The 17705-nt window shown below is 38.1% G+C and overlaps 1 protein-coding gene across 1 annotated transcript in view; it reads right to left on the bottom strand.

The window, feature by feature from the left end:
- Zfc3h1 (zinc finger C3H1-type containing) overlaps positions 1-17705 on the bottom strand; it is a 56983-nt gene that overhangs the window by 12670 nt on the left and 26608 nt on the right. The window contains exons 8-23 of the mRNA XM_051139743.1: positions 17302-17511; positions 16945-17109; positions 15325-15462; positions 14489-14610; positions 13982-14131; positions 11996-12170; positions 11358-11489; positions 10442-10984; positions 10243-10352; positions 8076-8207; positions 7856-7977; positions 6919-7020; positions 6609-6728; positions 4482-4665; positions 3081-3267; positions 544-732 (exon numbers count right to left, since the gene is read on the bottom strand). Of these exons, the coding sequence (XP_050995700.1) occupies positions 544-732; positions 3081-3267; positions 4482-4665; positions 6609-6728; positions 6919-7020; positions 7856-7977; positions 8076-8207; positions 10243-10352; positions 10442-10984; positions 11358-11489; positions 11996-12170; positions 13982-14131; positions 14489-14610; positions 15325-15462; positions 16945-17109; positions 17302-17511 (2781 nt within the window). The remainder of the gene's footprint in view (positions 1-543; positions 733-3080; positions 3268-4481; positions 4666-6608; positions 6729-6918; positions 7021-7855; positions 7978-8075; positions 8208-10242; positions 10353-10441; positions 10985-11357; positions 11490-11995; positions 12171-13981; positions 14132-14488; positions 14611-15324; positions 15463-16944; positions 17110-17301; positions 17512-17705) is intronic.

Genomic DNA, 17705 nt, shown 5'->3' with positions numbered 1-17705 from the left:
ACAGCGTTTCTCTGTGTAGCCTTGGCTGTCCTGGACTCCCTTTGTAGACCAGGCTGTCCTGGAACCACAGAGATCCACCTGCCTCTGCCTCCCGAGTGCTAGGATTAAAGGCGTGCGCCACCACACCTAGCCCAAAATGACAAATCTTGAGATGAGCACAGACTTTACTACCTTAAAGTTAATGACATAATAATGAAATAATATGAAAAGTAGTAAATTCCCTTACTCTTAGGATCTGATGTTAAAGACAAAAGGAAAAACGAAAAACAAAACAGTAAAGCACCCACCCCCAAGCCCACACTGATACAGATGATTTTCATTATGGGGTGATTCTTTTAGACCACACCTTAAGGGTTAGCTGGGGAGTGCCTAACACAATCTTTCCATGCAAAGCCTGTAAGAACGCTAAGAAAGGCAGTATGCCAACCAAAAAGTAAAATGTCACCACAACTTACTTGTGACAAGAATTCCAAAGCCCATGCCTCACAATTCATCAGTGCTACTCATGTCTCCAAGATGAGATTAAATACTGTAAGTGCTTACCTGTAAAATTGCAAGTGCACTTTGGCATCTCCCGGTGAATATGTGGAGCTGAACTCTAAACAAAAGAGCCTCCAAAAGCTGAAAGGACAGAATATCCGATACTTCTCGCTTGGCTGCTCCCATCAGAAACTCCACCATCCTCTCACATACGTAATCCTTTTCTTCAAAGGTGCTTTCTAGGTGTAGGAACTGATTGAAAGGTTTTCACATAATTAGCCTTGGTTTATAGGAAAAACTACAAAGTGTCTTTCAATTATGACACTGTGTCTCAACAGATGTACAATCTATGAAAAGAGTAAGTATTAAGATGTATAAACCTGCTCTCCAGTGTAATGCCGAGATCTGCCCTTCTGTCACAGATTAGAACATAAAACCGCATGAACTAAGACAATACAGACATATCCTCCCAACCATCATTGAGAGCAACTGCACTTTTCTCTAAATCAATACATAGTGATCAAGACCATGATGGATATACAGAGCTTATGTTTATGATCATACACAATCTGTGTGGCTTAAGAATGTGAATATTTAAAAATTTAAGAATAGCATCTGTGAGGTAGGGGGAGAGCTCCAGGGGTCGTGGGTTTAGTTCCCACCACCTACACGTAGCTTAGAATGGTTTGTAATCTAGTCCCAGGGGCTCCCAGGTCCTTGGGCACCCAAGGGCACCAGACGCAAGTGGTGCAGAGACATACACTCAGGCAAAACACCCATTATGAAATAAAAAGTAAAATAAAAGAGCATCTGTGGGCTGGAGAAATGACTCAGAGGTTAAGAGCACTGTCTGCTCTTCCAGAGGTCATGAGTTCAATTCCCAGCAACCACATGGTGGCTCATAACCATCTATAATGAGATCTGGTGCCCTCTTCTAGCATGCAGATGTACATGCAGGCAGAACATTGTATACATAATAAATAAATAAATAAATCTTTAATTAAGAAAAAAAAAGAACATCTGTATTAAAAGCCAAACAAATTTAAGGAAAAATACTCCATCTTTTGAATATTCCATTCTCTGGAAAGGCTTGTGATAACCAAGAGCACCAACTCTGGTCCAAGCCTCTGCTATTCTCAGCTCAAAAAGGACAAGTTACAGCAATCAATTCAGTGATTAAGAGGTGTTATGTTTTTATCCAAACTAATGTGGTTTTGAGTTTCAGAAAAGAAATGACAAGTCTGAGGCATGTTGGCAAAGAAGTACCATAAAGCTGACTGAGAAAAGAGGATTACTTTAACCCAGCTTGACCAACATGGAAAATACAACTCACAGGAAAAAACAAAGTAACTTTGTTCAATCTGTTTACGGGACTGGGGGTGTAACTCAGAGGTGACAGGGTACTTACCACTTAGGATCTAGTTTTAAATCCCAACTGATTCATAAACAAAAAAGAAATCTGATGACACATTCATCTGAAAATTTACCTGAATTTAATGGTTTCTGAGTTCAGTGGACAGAAGTTCAGATATTAACACACATGAATCTATTTACAAATGGGTCAACTACCACTTTAAGTTTGTATGAGAACCATTCACTCAAAGAAAGTCCAGTACTAGCACCAATTACAGGTAAGATTTATTTTCATAAATAGTGAAGACAAGTTTTTTTAAATTTCCAGCAATCATAATTTTATAGAACAAATTTAAAAGAATACATTTTCATATTTTGTGAAATTCCCTTAATTTTGTTAAAATAAAAAGTACATTAAAAGTTTGTCTTATCTATTTTTTCTTTAACCAATAAATTTAACCCAATCATGTCTTTTTAAAAATATTTCTCGTTTAGTCAAAAATCTACCCCTATACATATACTCACTTATAATTGGGCACTAGCCCAAGATGCATGTCCCATGAAAGCCTTCACTTACCAGGAGATTGGGATATAGGTGAGGACATACCACTGGGACTCTAGGTAAGAGAAATATAGGAGATGGGGAAATAGAAGGACCAAGAGGGTCCTAGAAGCCTACAAGAAGAACATCATGATGAGTGGATCGGGGCCCAAGGGGCTCTGCCTAAGCTATTGCACTAACCAAGGACAATACAGTAGTAAACATTGAGCCCCTACTCTGATCTAGCCAATGAACAGGACATTCTCCACAGTTATGTGGAGAGTGGGGACTGACTTAGACATGAACTCTGGTGCCACATATTTGACCACCTCCCTTGTTGGGGAGGCCTGGTGGCACTCAGAGAAAGAATAAGCAGGATATCAAGATGAGACCTGATAGATAGCCTGTGACCATATAGTGGGGGAGGAGGTCCCCCTCGGTCTTAGACCTACGGGAGTGAAAGCAGGAGAGAGGAAGGGAAGATACAAGTCATGGGATAACAATTGACTTGTTGTCTGAATAAATTAATTTTAAAAATAAGTTAAAAAAAAAACTACCTCTATAGAGAAGTGACAGGAACCTAAGTAAATCTGCATACTGATAAATCATATAATCTTTTAAGCTACATACCAATAATTAAGATGTTTCAGGAAATTACAAGCACAGCACACATCTCAAGCACAGGACTGGTATCTTTTCTACTTACAGCCCAAAAGCTCTGATAGTCAGGAGCATACTCCACAGCCGTTTCACACATTTCCTGTACCTCCTCTTTGGTCCCTCTTTTTGAGAACAATCTGAGGTAATGGCACCAAATTTCTGGATTGTCTTTATTATTTTCCAGTGCCCGAGCCAGTACATTTAGAGCAGAATCCAGAGACTCTGAACACTGTCTGTACATTTAAAACAAAGAGCGAAGGGCCTCATTAGGACGTGAGCAGCTCAAGCTGCAGCTTGTGCACAGCAGGTGCCGAGCAGCACACGGCAACAGGCTCAATCACTGCAATGTAAAACTAACTAAATAAAATATTAAACATTTAACATCTAAGCAAGGCTAATCAAGTAAACCAAAAAGTAAGACTACTCTGCTGAACTTACAAGAAGCCAGGATCACCAAGATAAAAAGTAATAAATTGGGATTTCAAGCCGTGTCTATCAAAGCCCAAAAGTCCTGATCTCCCAAAGACTAAAAAATTCCTTTTTAAGTGGATACTCTGTAAGCATTTACCACAGATAAAAAGCATAATATAATAAAAGCACTAAGATTATCAACTTCAAATGTGCTCTACATCCATATTCAATAATACCTTTTATGATTTATAGTGTTTGAAAACAGGGAAAGTTAAACAACTCTCTCTCAAGGCCAGCTACCGCCAGCACAAAATATCAAAGCTTTCAATATAATAGTTCTTTTCAGCTCAAGGGCTTGCTGTCTCTTAAAGAAGATAATTCTCTCATGACCCTATTCATACAGTACTGTACAGTTCTTTTGTCCTTTACTCAATGAGTCAGACAAGAAAGCACTGTAATTTGTGCCATTCTCATGGAAATGACACACAGGAAAGTTAAATAAGACCACGCTCAGGTATGTGTGGTTTATCAGCACTCTGCAGCCGCTGCCTTATTTAACAGGTTTCATATTAAGTTTTAAGATAGGTCTTTCCCAGTAGACTACTTTTAAATATATATATTATGCTTTAAAATTACAGTATAAAGAGTATTCCTGGTTTGCTCTGTTAAAAAGAAGTTAAGCGTATGAAATTTGTAACAGAAACTACTAACTGTAAAATATATTACTTATCTTAAATTGAATATAACCACACATAGGAAAAAGACCAATTCCACCAGAATTTGAAGGTGGTTAAATAAACTTAAATCCCCACTGCAAACTAATCTAAGACTTAGGCAGGTGCGGTGGCCACGTCAGGACTTGGGCATGAGAAGCAGGAAGGCCTGGCCGTGCCAAGAGCTTTAGGCCAGCCGTGGGAGAGTGAGACCCTGCCTCTAAAGCAAAAGACTCCACTGATAACAATAAGGATCCCTGATGACCATCGATGAAATAAAGAATAAAGATAAAATATTTCAAAACAATTTGAAGCTGGCCTACCCCTCATCTTGATTCAAGCACTTGTATGCGAGTTTGAGCCAAAGTTGTACATGTGACGGATTTTCGAGTACACTTGCTTCTAAATTAGCAATGTCATCAGTTTCACTGGTAAAATATCTAACATCATCTGGAGTGACAACAGTATCCAAAGCTGGAACATTTATTTGGTTCTCTGGTCGGAAAGCTGTAAGAGAAAGTATCATCAGCTTTATATCTTCAACAACCCAAGGAAAGAACGATCCTCATCCGCTAGCCATGCTAGTGACAGGAAGTCAGGTGGTCTCAGCTCTAAAGTGGAACTGTCAGATGACTAACTGTCCCAACCTGGACACTTCTGGAGAAACAATGGTGTCATTTCAAGCATCAAGTAAATAAGAATAAACAGGACTAAGCTGATAAACTACAAGCATGGTCTGCTGGTAAACTATAAAGCATGTTAATTATGTTACGTTTAAGTGCTATTATTGATAATTCAATTGTAAAACATAATTTAAAAACTAAACTAAAATTTGAAATGCAGCTACAATAGCACACACTTATAAACCCAGCACTGCAGAGGTACAGGCAGGAGGATGAAGAGTTTAAGGTCACCCTTGGCTACATGAGATTTTGCCCTGTAGGGGGAGGAAAGGGGGAGGAAAACCATTTATTAAGTTAAAACTTATGAAATATTTCTTCTATATCTCAACTGCAAAGCTGTTACATACACACAAACAAATACATGATTATAACCAGACTTCATTATTAATCCACAAATTATGCGAACTAGAAATATGAATGCAGGATATACTCAACAATGAGACAATCATTTATAATTAGTTTCTTCACTGGTTTCAAACACAAACACAGACACACACAATTTAAGGCATGTCAGAAAATACAGACTCCAAGGGGGGAAAAAGTGCTTTCAATGACACAGGCAAGGCAGTGGTTTTCAAATGAAGCTAACGTATGTTTGCAAATACATGAGGCATCATATTTATTAAAGAGTGTTCCTCCCAGGGGCTGGAGAGATGGCTCAGAGGTTAAGAGCACTGACTGCCTTCCAAAGGTCCTGAGCTCAATCTCCAGCAACCACATGGTGGCTCACAGCCATCTAAATTGAGATCTGGTGGCCTTTTCTAACCTGCAGGCTCACATGCAGGCAGAGCACTGTGTACACAATAGACAAATAAATATGCAGAGAGGCACTTACTCTGGGGCCAGCACTGTCAGGGACACCCAAGTCCCCTAGCTTATGTCCTACACTGCTAAGGGGAACATGTGCTGTAAATTTAGGTATGCCTTAAATTAGTGAGTGGAGATCATCACGGCTTCGGATGCTAGGCAGGGCCAAGGCACCAAGCTAAAGCGAAATCTGTCTGAAACATTGGGCAATAGCTCTACTGAGCAAAAACATTTTGTGCATATGGAGGGCTCAGCCTTCAGAGCAATTTGACATTTTTTTAAAAGGGGAATTTTTAAAAGAATATTTAAAGCCGGGCGTGGTGGCGCACGCCTTTAATCCCAGCACTCGGGAGGCAGAGGCAGGAGGATCGCTGTGAGTTCGAGGCCAGCCTGTTCTACAAAGTGAGTCCAGGATGGCCAAGGCTACACAGAGAAACCCTGTCTCGAAAAACCAAAAAATAAAAAAATAAAAAAAGAATATTTATTTATTATTTATACAGTATTTTGGCTGCATGTGTACAGAAGAGGGCACCAGATCTCATTATAGATGGTTGTGAGCCACCATGTGTCTGCTGGGAATTGAACTCAGGACCTTTGGAAGAACAGCCAGTCTTCTTAACCTCTGAGCCATCTCTCCAGCCCCCGCAATTTGAAATTTTTAACCATAAAATTTGGTTGAAATTAGATCCCTGTGACCCTGAGTGTCATATCAACAATTTCACCCGTAAATTAGGGGGGAAAAGTGTTCCTCCCTTTTATTAGGCAAAGAGCAGGAATTAAAACATGCTGCAATGTCAGGATCAATTCTGCACAATGAGTACCTATTATTGCAAACATGACGGGCATCTCATTTAAGACAATGAAAAACACTAATGATAACAAGTTTAAGAAAAAAACATTTTATAAACTAGGCTAACCCTGTCAGTGTTTTGAGCCAGAGAATACCACTTCGCAACTTACCATACTGGATGGGTCCTGTAGACTGCTCGTCATCACTACTGCAGCTACTCTCTGATGCAGGTTTTCTACAAAACTTTGGCTTCCATTTTCTTTTATCTTTGTACGTTGTAAATGGAGGTGCTAACACAGACAGGAGAAGATCATTAACTTATGTAACTAGTTATCTGGTTTTTATTGTTTTAGAAGAGCTATGTTTATTTGATTAGATAGTAAAAGACAACATTTACTTTAAGAACATAATGCCAGACAGTCTGCAATCATACAGAAAGAAGAAACTCACACGTGCACATGCACACACACACATACTTACTATGACCTTTGCTTTCATTAACATTGCTAACAAGGAGAACAGCCATCTGGTCCGTTGACATTCGGTCTTTGTTTACTCCAAAGAGTTTTTCAACATACTTTTCTAAAAATAAAATAGTGATACTATATTCATTATAAAAAATGGAAATTACTACACTAATTAAAGACTCCAAAGCAAAGAATAACTTAAGACTTAAGCTACGTATGACCTATTAAAGAGCAAGGCCTATGGTTAGCTTAATTACTACAACAAATCCTTCCCACTACTCCACAATATGAGCCGAGGATGGCAGTTCATGATCAACTACAAGAGAAGATTAAAAAAAGAAAAAAAAGGTCCAATTGAGGACTAATGAGGTAGTGATTTTGTTAAAAAGTTAGTAAATAGTAATTCCTTTAATCCAAGACTTATTGTTTGGTGCCAAAATCTGGGAAGAAACTCAACAATACTAGCCCCAAGTGTTTGCTTCTATATCAAATTTTATAATAAAGTACTTTGTACTTCACTACAGGATTTAGAGGCTAAAGCCATATTAATTTTTAATCCTATAATTTTGAAAACAAAAAAAAAACAAGAGGCAATGCTGGAATCAGTACAATGTCATACAAATGGTGCTATTTTTCCTACTAAGCTGAACCGTTTGGACGACTAAAGCACTTTCTGTAACAACGGTAATGCCTTAAATCTCTGCTGGCTGACTTGCCAGTACTGGCCACTTGGCTAGCAAGAACTTCAAGTGTGGCTAGTAAAACTGATCAACTGTGCTTTTACTTAAATTTATATCTAGAGGCCACTATAAGGTTAGTGACTACTGTGTTCAAGGGGGCAGGCTGAGGTAAGTGTCACAGATGGATGTATTAAATTATTACCTGTTTAGAATGCCATAAACTGTACGACTTCTTTACATTCCCTACGTTCAACAAAACTCTTCACAAACCTGTTGCAGAAGCAATTTCCTCATCAGTGCTTGTCTCTGAACAGCCAATCAAAGATAGATTATACGACAGAATGTCCTGGAACAAATGTTTTCGGCTAAGTGTATAGTCTTGTACATGCTGCCTAAAATAAAACAATAGCACAAAAGATAACTGTGTACTTATCAAAATCAAGGAACCATGACTTTCCCTAGAAAATTCTTCCAAATAGAAACTACTTACCACTGACAATCATCATCATTGCATGTTCCTGTTAGGTCGAAACGGCAGAAACACTGATCTGGCTCAATCATGTTGCTGTACGACACTGAGCTTAGAGGAAGCTTTTCCTTGGTCCGGTAGTAAGGACTAAACCTGGAAGAGAATGGATGAGCACACTTTAGTCCACACACGTCTTTGAGAACTACACAATTTCTTAAATTTTTCTTTCTCAGTTAAAATTTCTATGCCCACTTACTAATCAAACTAACACTAAAAGTAACTACAAATAGCCAATATATAAGTAATAGGAATAAGCTACTTTTATAAAGGGAACATGAGAGATTTCAAGTAGAAAACTGAGTCAAGTAGCACATAACTGTTTCTCAGCATTTGGGAGGCTGAGTTCAAAGAAAGCTGAGCCAACGCAGGAAGGTTCCATCACACCAAAACAAAACCAAACAAAGCCTGGGAAGCATTCAATTCCAAGTACAAGTACACAGCAACCAAAACACTTTAAACTATTTATAATACAGGGAAAACATATATAAAGGATGCTATATTCTAAAGAGTTTTTCCCCCATCACACAACAAAACGCTACTTACTGGTATTTCTTGTATACATTATACAGCCAACAGAAATGCCAGGATATGAGCCTATATTACCTAGTGAGTGTTTTATAATTTTATCTTAAAATCATACCCATTAGCAGTCCACAATGTCTAGCATTCTAAAAATGTTATGGGACAACACGGTCACCTAAGAATGTCTAAATCAGCCATCAACAAAGGCTCAGCAATGAAAACTGAAGAGTGCTCAAATTAAAATCTTCACTGTGCAGGAATGGCAGCATACATCTGTAATACTAGCACTTGGAAGGCAGAGGCCAGAGGACTACTTTACGCTTGAGATTAAAATGCCAGTTCTAGTGCAGCCAGAGCTGTGTAGTAAAATTCTATCTTTAAAAATACTATCTTTAAAAATACTATCTTTAAAAATACTATCTTGCCGGGCGTGGTGGCGCGCGCCTTTAATCCCAGCACTCGGGAGGCAGAGGCAGGCGAATCGCTGTGAGTTCGAGGCCAGCCTGGTCTACAAAGTGAGTCCAGGATGGGCAAGGCTACACAGAGAAACCCTGTCTTGAAAAACCAAAAAACCAAAAAAAAAAACAAAAAAATAAAAATAAAAATAAAAGTTCTATCTTTAAAAAATACTATCTTTAAAAATACTATCTTTAAAAATACTATCTTAAAAAAAAAAACTGTCTCTGTCAGCTTTTCATTTGGAAAGCTATTAACCTGCACTCCCAGCATACTCAGGCAATCAAGTTTATTCCTTCTCAAGTCTCTGATGGAGGTGAAGACCAGGTAGTTTAGTCTTACAATGAAGCTTACTTGTTTAGAGGTTAAGATGTTTTTAGGTCTAGATAGATGTTTCAAGTTGATAATGACAAGAAGTGATGGAGATTGATTTACATTCAGAATTTTAGATGCAACAAGATAGGAATAATGTTTTCTTGAAGGCTTTCAAATACAAATAGCCAAAACACTAAGAATGTAACATCTATATAATTCCTGATTGTGTCATGGTTCTTCTTTTTTTTTTTTTTTTTTTTTGGTCATGGTTCTTCTTGCTATAGGTATTTTATTGCATATATGTGTGATAATATAAATGTATATGTACAAAATAAAAAATATTTAATAAAAATCAGAAAATAAGAAAAAAAATACTAATAAATAAATAAATGAATGAATAAATAAATAAGACTCTATTCTAGGGCTGGAGGGATGGCTCAGAGGTTAAGAGCTCTGGCTGCTCTTCCAAAGGTCCTGAGTTCAAGTCCCATCTATAGTGAATCTGGTGTCCTCTTCTGGCACGCAGGCCTACATGTAGGCAGACCACTGTATACATAATAAATAAATCTTAAAAAAAAAAAAAAAAAAAAAAAAAAAAGACTCCATTCTAAAATACTAAAGAGAAACCTAGAATGTAAACCCAAAGAAGAGGCAAAATGTCCTTTTCTAATATGATTTGAGAATAAGAGCAATACATATTTTTTGTCTCCCATAAAAAGGTTTGTTTTCTGGTGCCCACAACTCAAATGCTTCTATTATTAAGACATATTCAAGGTAATGCATTAAGAGCCAGAATAACCCTGAAACTCAAAACAATTAACTGTCTCCTTTATACCTGTAGGATTTAAAGACTAGAAGAGGGCTCTGGTAAGGTCTAAACGGACACGGCTTCACTTCCGTTGTCTTACTCTGTGCTGTAACAAAATCCACATCCACAGAAATCTCCTGCAAGAAAACAACCAAAACCAGTCATCCCATAAGTCAAGTGCGCATTCGGTCAGCTCTAGGCTACAGAGACCATGAACGTCACCCACCTGACCGTGCAAAACCTTGTCTGTGACGCCCGGGCTAGGTTTTAAAATCAGCTGCTTTAGGCTGTCGGCTTCTGAATACAGCTTTTGTAATTCCCCTATTTTTAAGCCTAGAAAAAGCTCTGTCTTCTCGACAGTGCCCTTGCTCGGCTTGTTTATGCACTCCTTGTTGGGTGTGTCGCTGTGCTTGAGGTTGGGCTTAGTGAACGCATGAGACTCTAGCAAAGATCTTCTTCGTTCTCTGTTCGAACCTGACAGAACTTCATCATCAATATCATTCTCTTCTGTGTCCAAGGTTAATTTATCCTGTGTCAGATCATGAAGTGAGGGTTGAGGTAAAGAAAACTCAGGTTCCTCTTCCACAACAGGAACAAGATTTTGCTGTTCCTTTGCTTTGAGGGCTCGGGCTTCTTTTAACTTTTGAATTTTCAAGGCATATTCATATTCTAGCTTCTGTAATCGTCTTTTTTCCATAGCAATTAATTCTGCAGAATGCTTCCTTGGACTTGATATTGGAGAATTATCTAGTCTCATCATTTTGCTTGGCTGTGGGAGAAAAGTAAATATAGCACTTCATGCAATCCTACACAACTCACAAAATAACTGTGATATCACTAGACTACAATACCAACATCATAAAACGAAACTGACAAGGGGAGCCAAAAAGTTTAACAAGTCAACAACACACTTTTGCTAGTTAATCTGTGACCAACAAAAATTAAAACCAATCTAAAATAAATTTTAAAAGCATCCAAAAATAAGAGTGTCAGAATAACAGTATAATCTGCTGTCTTTGAAGCAAAGATGGAAAAACTTTATACATCCCGTAGTTTAGAAGTAACATTAAATAAAACAAAACAAAAACAAACAAAACAAAAAAACAACCCGATTTCCAAAAATATTCCTACAAGCAACTTACTCCAAGGCGATCTTGTTCCAGTTTGCGTTTCCCTAGCTCTTTACTGGCCACTGCCTTCGCCCGGGCAAGCTCTTCTCCATACTTCAGAGTCAACGCTTTCTTAATGGTGACGCGCTGTTGGACTCTGTGAATCTGAAGTTGGAAAACACAATGAAATTTTAGAAAACACCCTCCAATAAGACACCACAGCTTACATAAATGTTGGTGGGTTATGTTCAATCTTTCTATCTTTGCTTTAGAAGAAAAAAAAACAAAACAAACAACAAAAGCAGCCTACAAAAATGCACAGTATTGGAGCTGGAGAGTTGGCTCAGCAGGTAACTGCTTTTCCAGAGGACTGGACCATCTCCTATAATTCCAGCTCCAGGGTATACTGGAGTGCCCGGCTAACTTCAGTTAACTAACACACGCACACATACACGAACAAAAAACAATTCTATTTTTAAAATGCAGTAAACATAAAATGTTGTTGTTGTTTTTCTTTTTGTTTTTCGAGACAGGGTTTCTCTGTGTAGCCTGGCTATCCTGGACTCGCTTTGTAGACCAAGGCTAGCCTCGAACTCACAGCCTCTGCCTCCCAAGTGCTGGGATTAAAGGCATGACCACACCCGGCTAATTATTTAAAAAGAGAGCATTACTTGTTCTTGGAGCTTCTTCAAAAATATTCTGTTAACACTGAGGATTTTCTCGGCTGCCTGAAGTTGTTCTGTAAGTTTTGTAATTTTTGCTTCAGCATTTCGAACAGACTCTTTCTTCTTGGCTTCTTGCAGTACTAGATTCTTTAAAACTGATTCATCTTTAATCAAGAGAATCCTAAAAGATAAATAACACAATTCTTATTGCTTTCTAAACTAACAGGCTGACACCATCAAAACAGAAAAATTTCAAAGCAATAACATAATAATGTATATTTTAAGAATTTTTATCTTACATGCAAATAATTTGAAAGCAACAACTATGTTCATAAACTGAAGATGAATTGTACATGTTATAAAATATAGTTTAGCCAAAACCAAATACATTTATAAGCACTTCCAAAATATTGTGCTGAGAATATCTAATATCTATTGTCTTGCTCAAAAGAGAGAGAGCATACATCTGTAATATAAGACTTCACAACTGGGCGTGGTGGCACATACCTTTAATCCCAGCACTCAGGAGGCAGAGGCAGGAGGACTGCTCTGAGTTGGAGGCCAGCCTGTTCTACAAAGCTACTCCAGGACAGTTAAGGCTACACAGAAAAACCCTGGCTCTTTAAAGCAAACAAACAAACAAAAAGACTTCACACCACCCTGAAGTGCTCCTGTTCCCTTTATTTTGAAAATCACAATTACACTCATGTTCATGAATCACAAAAAGAATAGCAGGGGTCTGAAATGTTAGAAATGAAGCTATGAGCACCTGCTCCTTTTCCTTAAGGACCTACAGATGAATATTTAAAGGCTCTCTTTAAAAAGTCATGGGGGGGGGGGGCCTGGAGAGATGGCTCAGAGGTTAAGAGCACTTGGCTGATCTTCCAAAGGTCCTGAATTCAATTCCCAGCAACCACATGGTGGCTCACAACCATCTACAATGAGATCTGGTGCTCTCTGCTGCCGTGCAGGCATTACATGCAGGCAACACTGTATATATAATAAATATATAATATAAATCTTTAAAAATAGATAAACAATTAGAAGCATTAATTAGGAGTGCACACAACATGAACATTATTCATTAAACTACTAATAACTATGACCAATGATCAAGTTCACTCGTCCTTATATTATTAAGTACACAGGGTAGAATTAACACATGTCTCTGCACTCAGGAGGCAAAGGCATGAAAACTGCCACAAATTTGAGGCCAGCCTTATGTACACACGAAGTTCCAGGATATTCAGGGCTACACACAACTCAAAATACACACACACACACAGAGTCATATAAACTATATGAATGTATATATTCATATTCTCTCTCTCTCCGTCCCTCCCTCCCCCCCACTAAGGTTTTTTGAGACAGGTTTCCCTGTGTAGACTTGGTTGTCTTGGAGTCACTTTGTAGACCAGGATGGCCTCGAACTCACAGCGATCCACCTGCCTCTGTCTCCTGAGTGCTGGGATTTAAGTCGTGCACCACTATACCCAGCTCAAATGTATTTTCTCTAAAGGATAAAAATGTTTCCAGTGAACACATTCTCAAAACTATATTCTAAAAGTTTTTAATGTTCAACAATGAGGAAATTAACAAATTATTTTAGCAATGAGTATGCTATGATTCAGTCTGACAACCTTCCTTCAAGTTCTTGGTATCTCTAATTAAAACATTGAATTACTTTACATAAATCTGTGAAATGAATAGCTTCTATAGTTCTACCATGTGTAAAATTTCGTGGTCCAGGAATTGCTCAGCTCCCACATCCATGCTCCTGTTCAGATACATAACTTGTCCCTATATGGAGATCTTAAGACCCTAGGGAGGAGGGGATGTAACTTGCGTGTCACTGGGGATGGGGGATGTGGGGAGTTGTGGGGGAAAAATTATAATCCTATTACAGTTACTAATGGTATATAAACATAAAGATTCTACAGTCTAGGCACTTATATACATGACCTGTTTGATCAGACACTGAATGAGACTCACTTGTGTTTCTTAAGCTTTGCTTCTGCATCTGCAACTTGCTTAGTAACAATTGCTATTCTCCCAATCCCATCCATCTCCACATCTGAGCTCGCTGGGGATGACGAACTTGTCTTCAGCTGATCGGATTTAATCAAACGTTGTTTCTCACGACTAAATTTGAAAGAGATGAATTAGGCCAAAGAGTAAACCAAAACCATTTTTCTTTTAAAATACAGCTTGACAAAATACATGTCAGTGACATTGACTACATAACCAGTACGTAGGCTCAAGGTGGCCACTGGCATTCGGAGCTGGCAGTGCAGTTCTGGGTGTCTCCTCAGCTGACTGTACCTCAGTGCCTCATTGTTTCTAAGTTGACAGATGATAACTGACCTCCTCATGTGCAAATCACACTGACTCTAGTCACTAGAATAAAATGCTCATTACTCACATTCCAGAGCACAGTCTGCACAGATAAAAAGTTCTTCAAACACTACCCTAAAGTGAACTACATAAAGCCTCACTTACTTGGCAATCTCTTCCTTTAACAATCTATATTCAATCTTCTTCTCTTCAGGCAAAGCTTCAGGTGTTCGCAGAGGGTCATTTTCTTTTTCAGATTTTGGAGGTGCTTTGGGTTTTGAAGCTTGCTAAAAAATATTTGAAGTCAACCAGATCAACATCTTTCAAATACTCTACCCTGATATTTATATTTTATGTTATACGCAGTACATACTGAGACATTTAGGAATAATACCCTCATTCTTCTTTTGAGGAATAAACAGGCTAGCTGTCAACTACCCAATCACATAGCCTACCTAGTCAAAACCGAGTCTCCAAAAATATTGAACTGAATTACATCTGACCAACTACTAGGACAGAAAAGCATCCTGAAAGGCCTTAAATACTATAGATTATATTAGTTGAAAACTGGTGTTTCAGTTAATATAATGCAATGCTGAACAACCGTACCCTTTCCCTTGTACAGAGAAATGAACCCACTTAACTATTTTGAAAAGAGAGTAATTAATTAGAAACAAAGTGAATTTTCTTTTTCTCCCCCACCCCCCTTTTTTTGGTTTTGTTTGTTTGTTTGTTTGAAATAGTATTTCTCTCTGTAGCCTTGGCTGTCCTGGGCTTTGTAGCCCAGGCTGGCCTTGAACTCACAGCAATTTCAAAACAGTAACATCTATCTACTCAACAGATGCTTCATTATAGGTAAGTGCTAAAAGTACAAATACTTTTTCCACAAATCATTATACTAAAAATGCTTGAACTCTAAGGTCTAATTTTTTTTCAGGAACAAAATTAATTTTAATGATACTAATCCATCAGTGTCTTTCACCATCAATTACAGCACATACCTCAGCAGTTCGTCTTGCTTCTTTGATCATGGACTCTAACCCACCAAAAACACTGTTGGTCGACTTGGCAGCTTCTCCATCAGACTCACTATCATCTGAATCATTCAGTGTTACAACCACCGATTTGTGTTTTGGAAGCTACAAAAACAACGTATTTGTTACTTATGGTAGTAAAAGAATTTTTTTTTCATTTTTAAAAAAAGTGTGTGTGTGTCTATGTGTCTGTGTGTGTGCTGCATGTGTGTGCAGGTGGCCTCAGAGGCAAGAATAGTGCATTCAATTTCTAGGAGTTGGAGTTACAAGTGATTTGAGCCACATAACATGGGTCCTACAAATCCAACTCTGGTGCCTTACAGGAAGAGCAAGTGGTCCTAACCACTGAGCAATCTCTCCAGGCCACTGGAAAAGCTTTTTATGTTGATTTCATTACTCTTTGACAACTGAGTGTATAGCTTCGGACACACAAAAGTAACAGGCCCCACATAGTATATGGTGGCATCTTCTGGTTACAGTCTATGATTATGGTATATTCTCAATATGGGTTACAACCCAAGCACAAAAAGCAGTCGACAGTTTCAGCTTTCCAGGCTTTTCTATGATCACCTTCATCAATTATTTTTTTCTTTCTATAAGGAAATACATTAGCATCTAAAGTAACGCTTAGCAAGAATGAAAGCACTTATAAACTTTGTAGACTTTGTAACTACAAGTACAGGGTGATTCACCAAAGTTAGTCTACCTAGCAGAAGCAAGACTTCAACTTGACTTTGCTTTATTTATTTTCCTTTAAAGCCATTAGGAAGTAAAAAATTTTAAACTTCATTTCAACCTTTATTTTCTAGTGCTGTGGACTGAACTCAGAGCTCGGCATGTGCGAGGGAACCAGTCGTTCCACCTCGCCACACCCCTGCTCTTGGTTTTTTGAGCCAGAGTCATACCATGACGCCCGGGTGGACCTCAAACCCAAGCTTTTCCATACCTGTATGCCTAGATTACATACACCACCAGGCTCAAATCAACGTCCTTAATAAACATCATAAATATACCCTTCCATGGTAGTATGATCTCTGGTTGAAAACATGAACAAATTACTTTTTAAAAATGAGTGAGTTTGGCCTGGTGGCACAGGCCTGCATTTCTACTAGTCTGGAGGCTAAGGCAGGGCTATCAAGTTCAAGGCCTCCCTGTGCAATTCACTGAAATTCTGTTTCCAATTAAAAAAAAAAAAAGCTATGGGTATAGTTCTGTGTAATATGCTTGCCTGTTGTTCAATTCCCAGTCCTATTAAAAAAAAAATTTTTTTTAAAGCAAAGAGTAAAATCTTTAGATATTCATTTGTTAAAGCTGACACCAGAAAAGACTGAAAATGAGCCAATGCAAGGTCTTTAAAAACAGCACAAGAAAAACTATCTACCACACTCTGAGCAGAGTACATCCTCAAATCACCCAATAACCAACTTTCAAGTGAAGATGCTGCTCTTACTTCAAGTTTCTTTAGAGTTTTTCACTCACATTCGTAAAAGATTTTATTTTTGTATATAAATCAACTAGACAGAGAGGAAAATATTAATTCTAATAAGCAGTTTGAATAAAGGTATTGAGTCTTATGCTTGTTTTTACCGAGATCACAGTTCGTGGAAGACGAGGTCCTCTGTGAAACTTTGGATTCTGTATCCTAGGCTGAGACACTGTATTAATACTGACTATTGACAGATTGCTTCTTGACAGAGGCTGAGAACTGTTCAGAACTGGAGGTGAAGGTGGGTCACTATTACTGGATGTTTCCTAAAAAGAAAAATATAAACATTTTCAAATAAAAAGACATGATTGTCATCTTTAGAAATTGAGCAAAATAGCATTAGATTTATCCTAACTTCACTGAAGAAATCTGCTAAGCCCTCAAATAGGCAGACAAAAGGTGAACCGTGCTAATGCTAGGCACAAGAGCACCACCTAGAGGGCCATGCATTAAATTACCTCCGTCTTAAAAGCTCTTTTATTTGCTAGAGATTTAAGTAATTCTTCTCGAAGGAGCATTTCTTCTTCCTCTTCTTCATCTGCAAAAGGCGGTTTTGGAGGCTGCTCTGGATCTTCAGGTGGAAGAGGTGGCAACGGTGGAGGCGGAGGTAGAGGTTCAAGAGAAACACACAAGCCTTCCCCATAAGGCTGGCTCAAAGACGGCACGGACTGTTTTTTTTTTAAGAAGAAATCACTTAAATGCAAAATTTATTAACTTCAAACATCTCTGAAGCAGTACTAAATCATAAAAGGTAATTCTGTTATTTTTTGTAACTCAAAATTAACTTAGAATTTAATATTCAAACATGAAAATGTTGCTTTTGCAACATTTGAAACATTTATAAATTTCAGTAATTACACAA

Source organism: Acomys russatus, chromosome 31 (genome assembly GCF_903995435.1).
Source record: "Acomys russatus chromosome 31, mAcoRus1.1, whole genome shotgun sequence".
NCBI lineage: Eukaryota > Metazoa > Chordata > Mammalia > Rodentia > Muridae > Acomys > Acomys russatus.
Note: the sequence above shows the minus strand (reverse complement) of the source record. Positions and strands in the feature narration are given on the sequence as shown.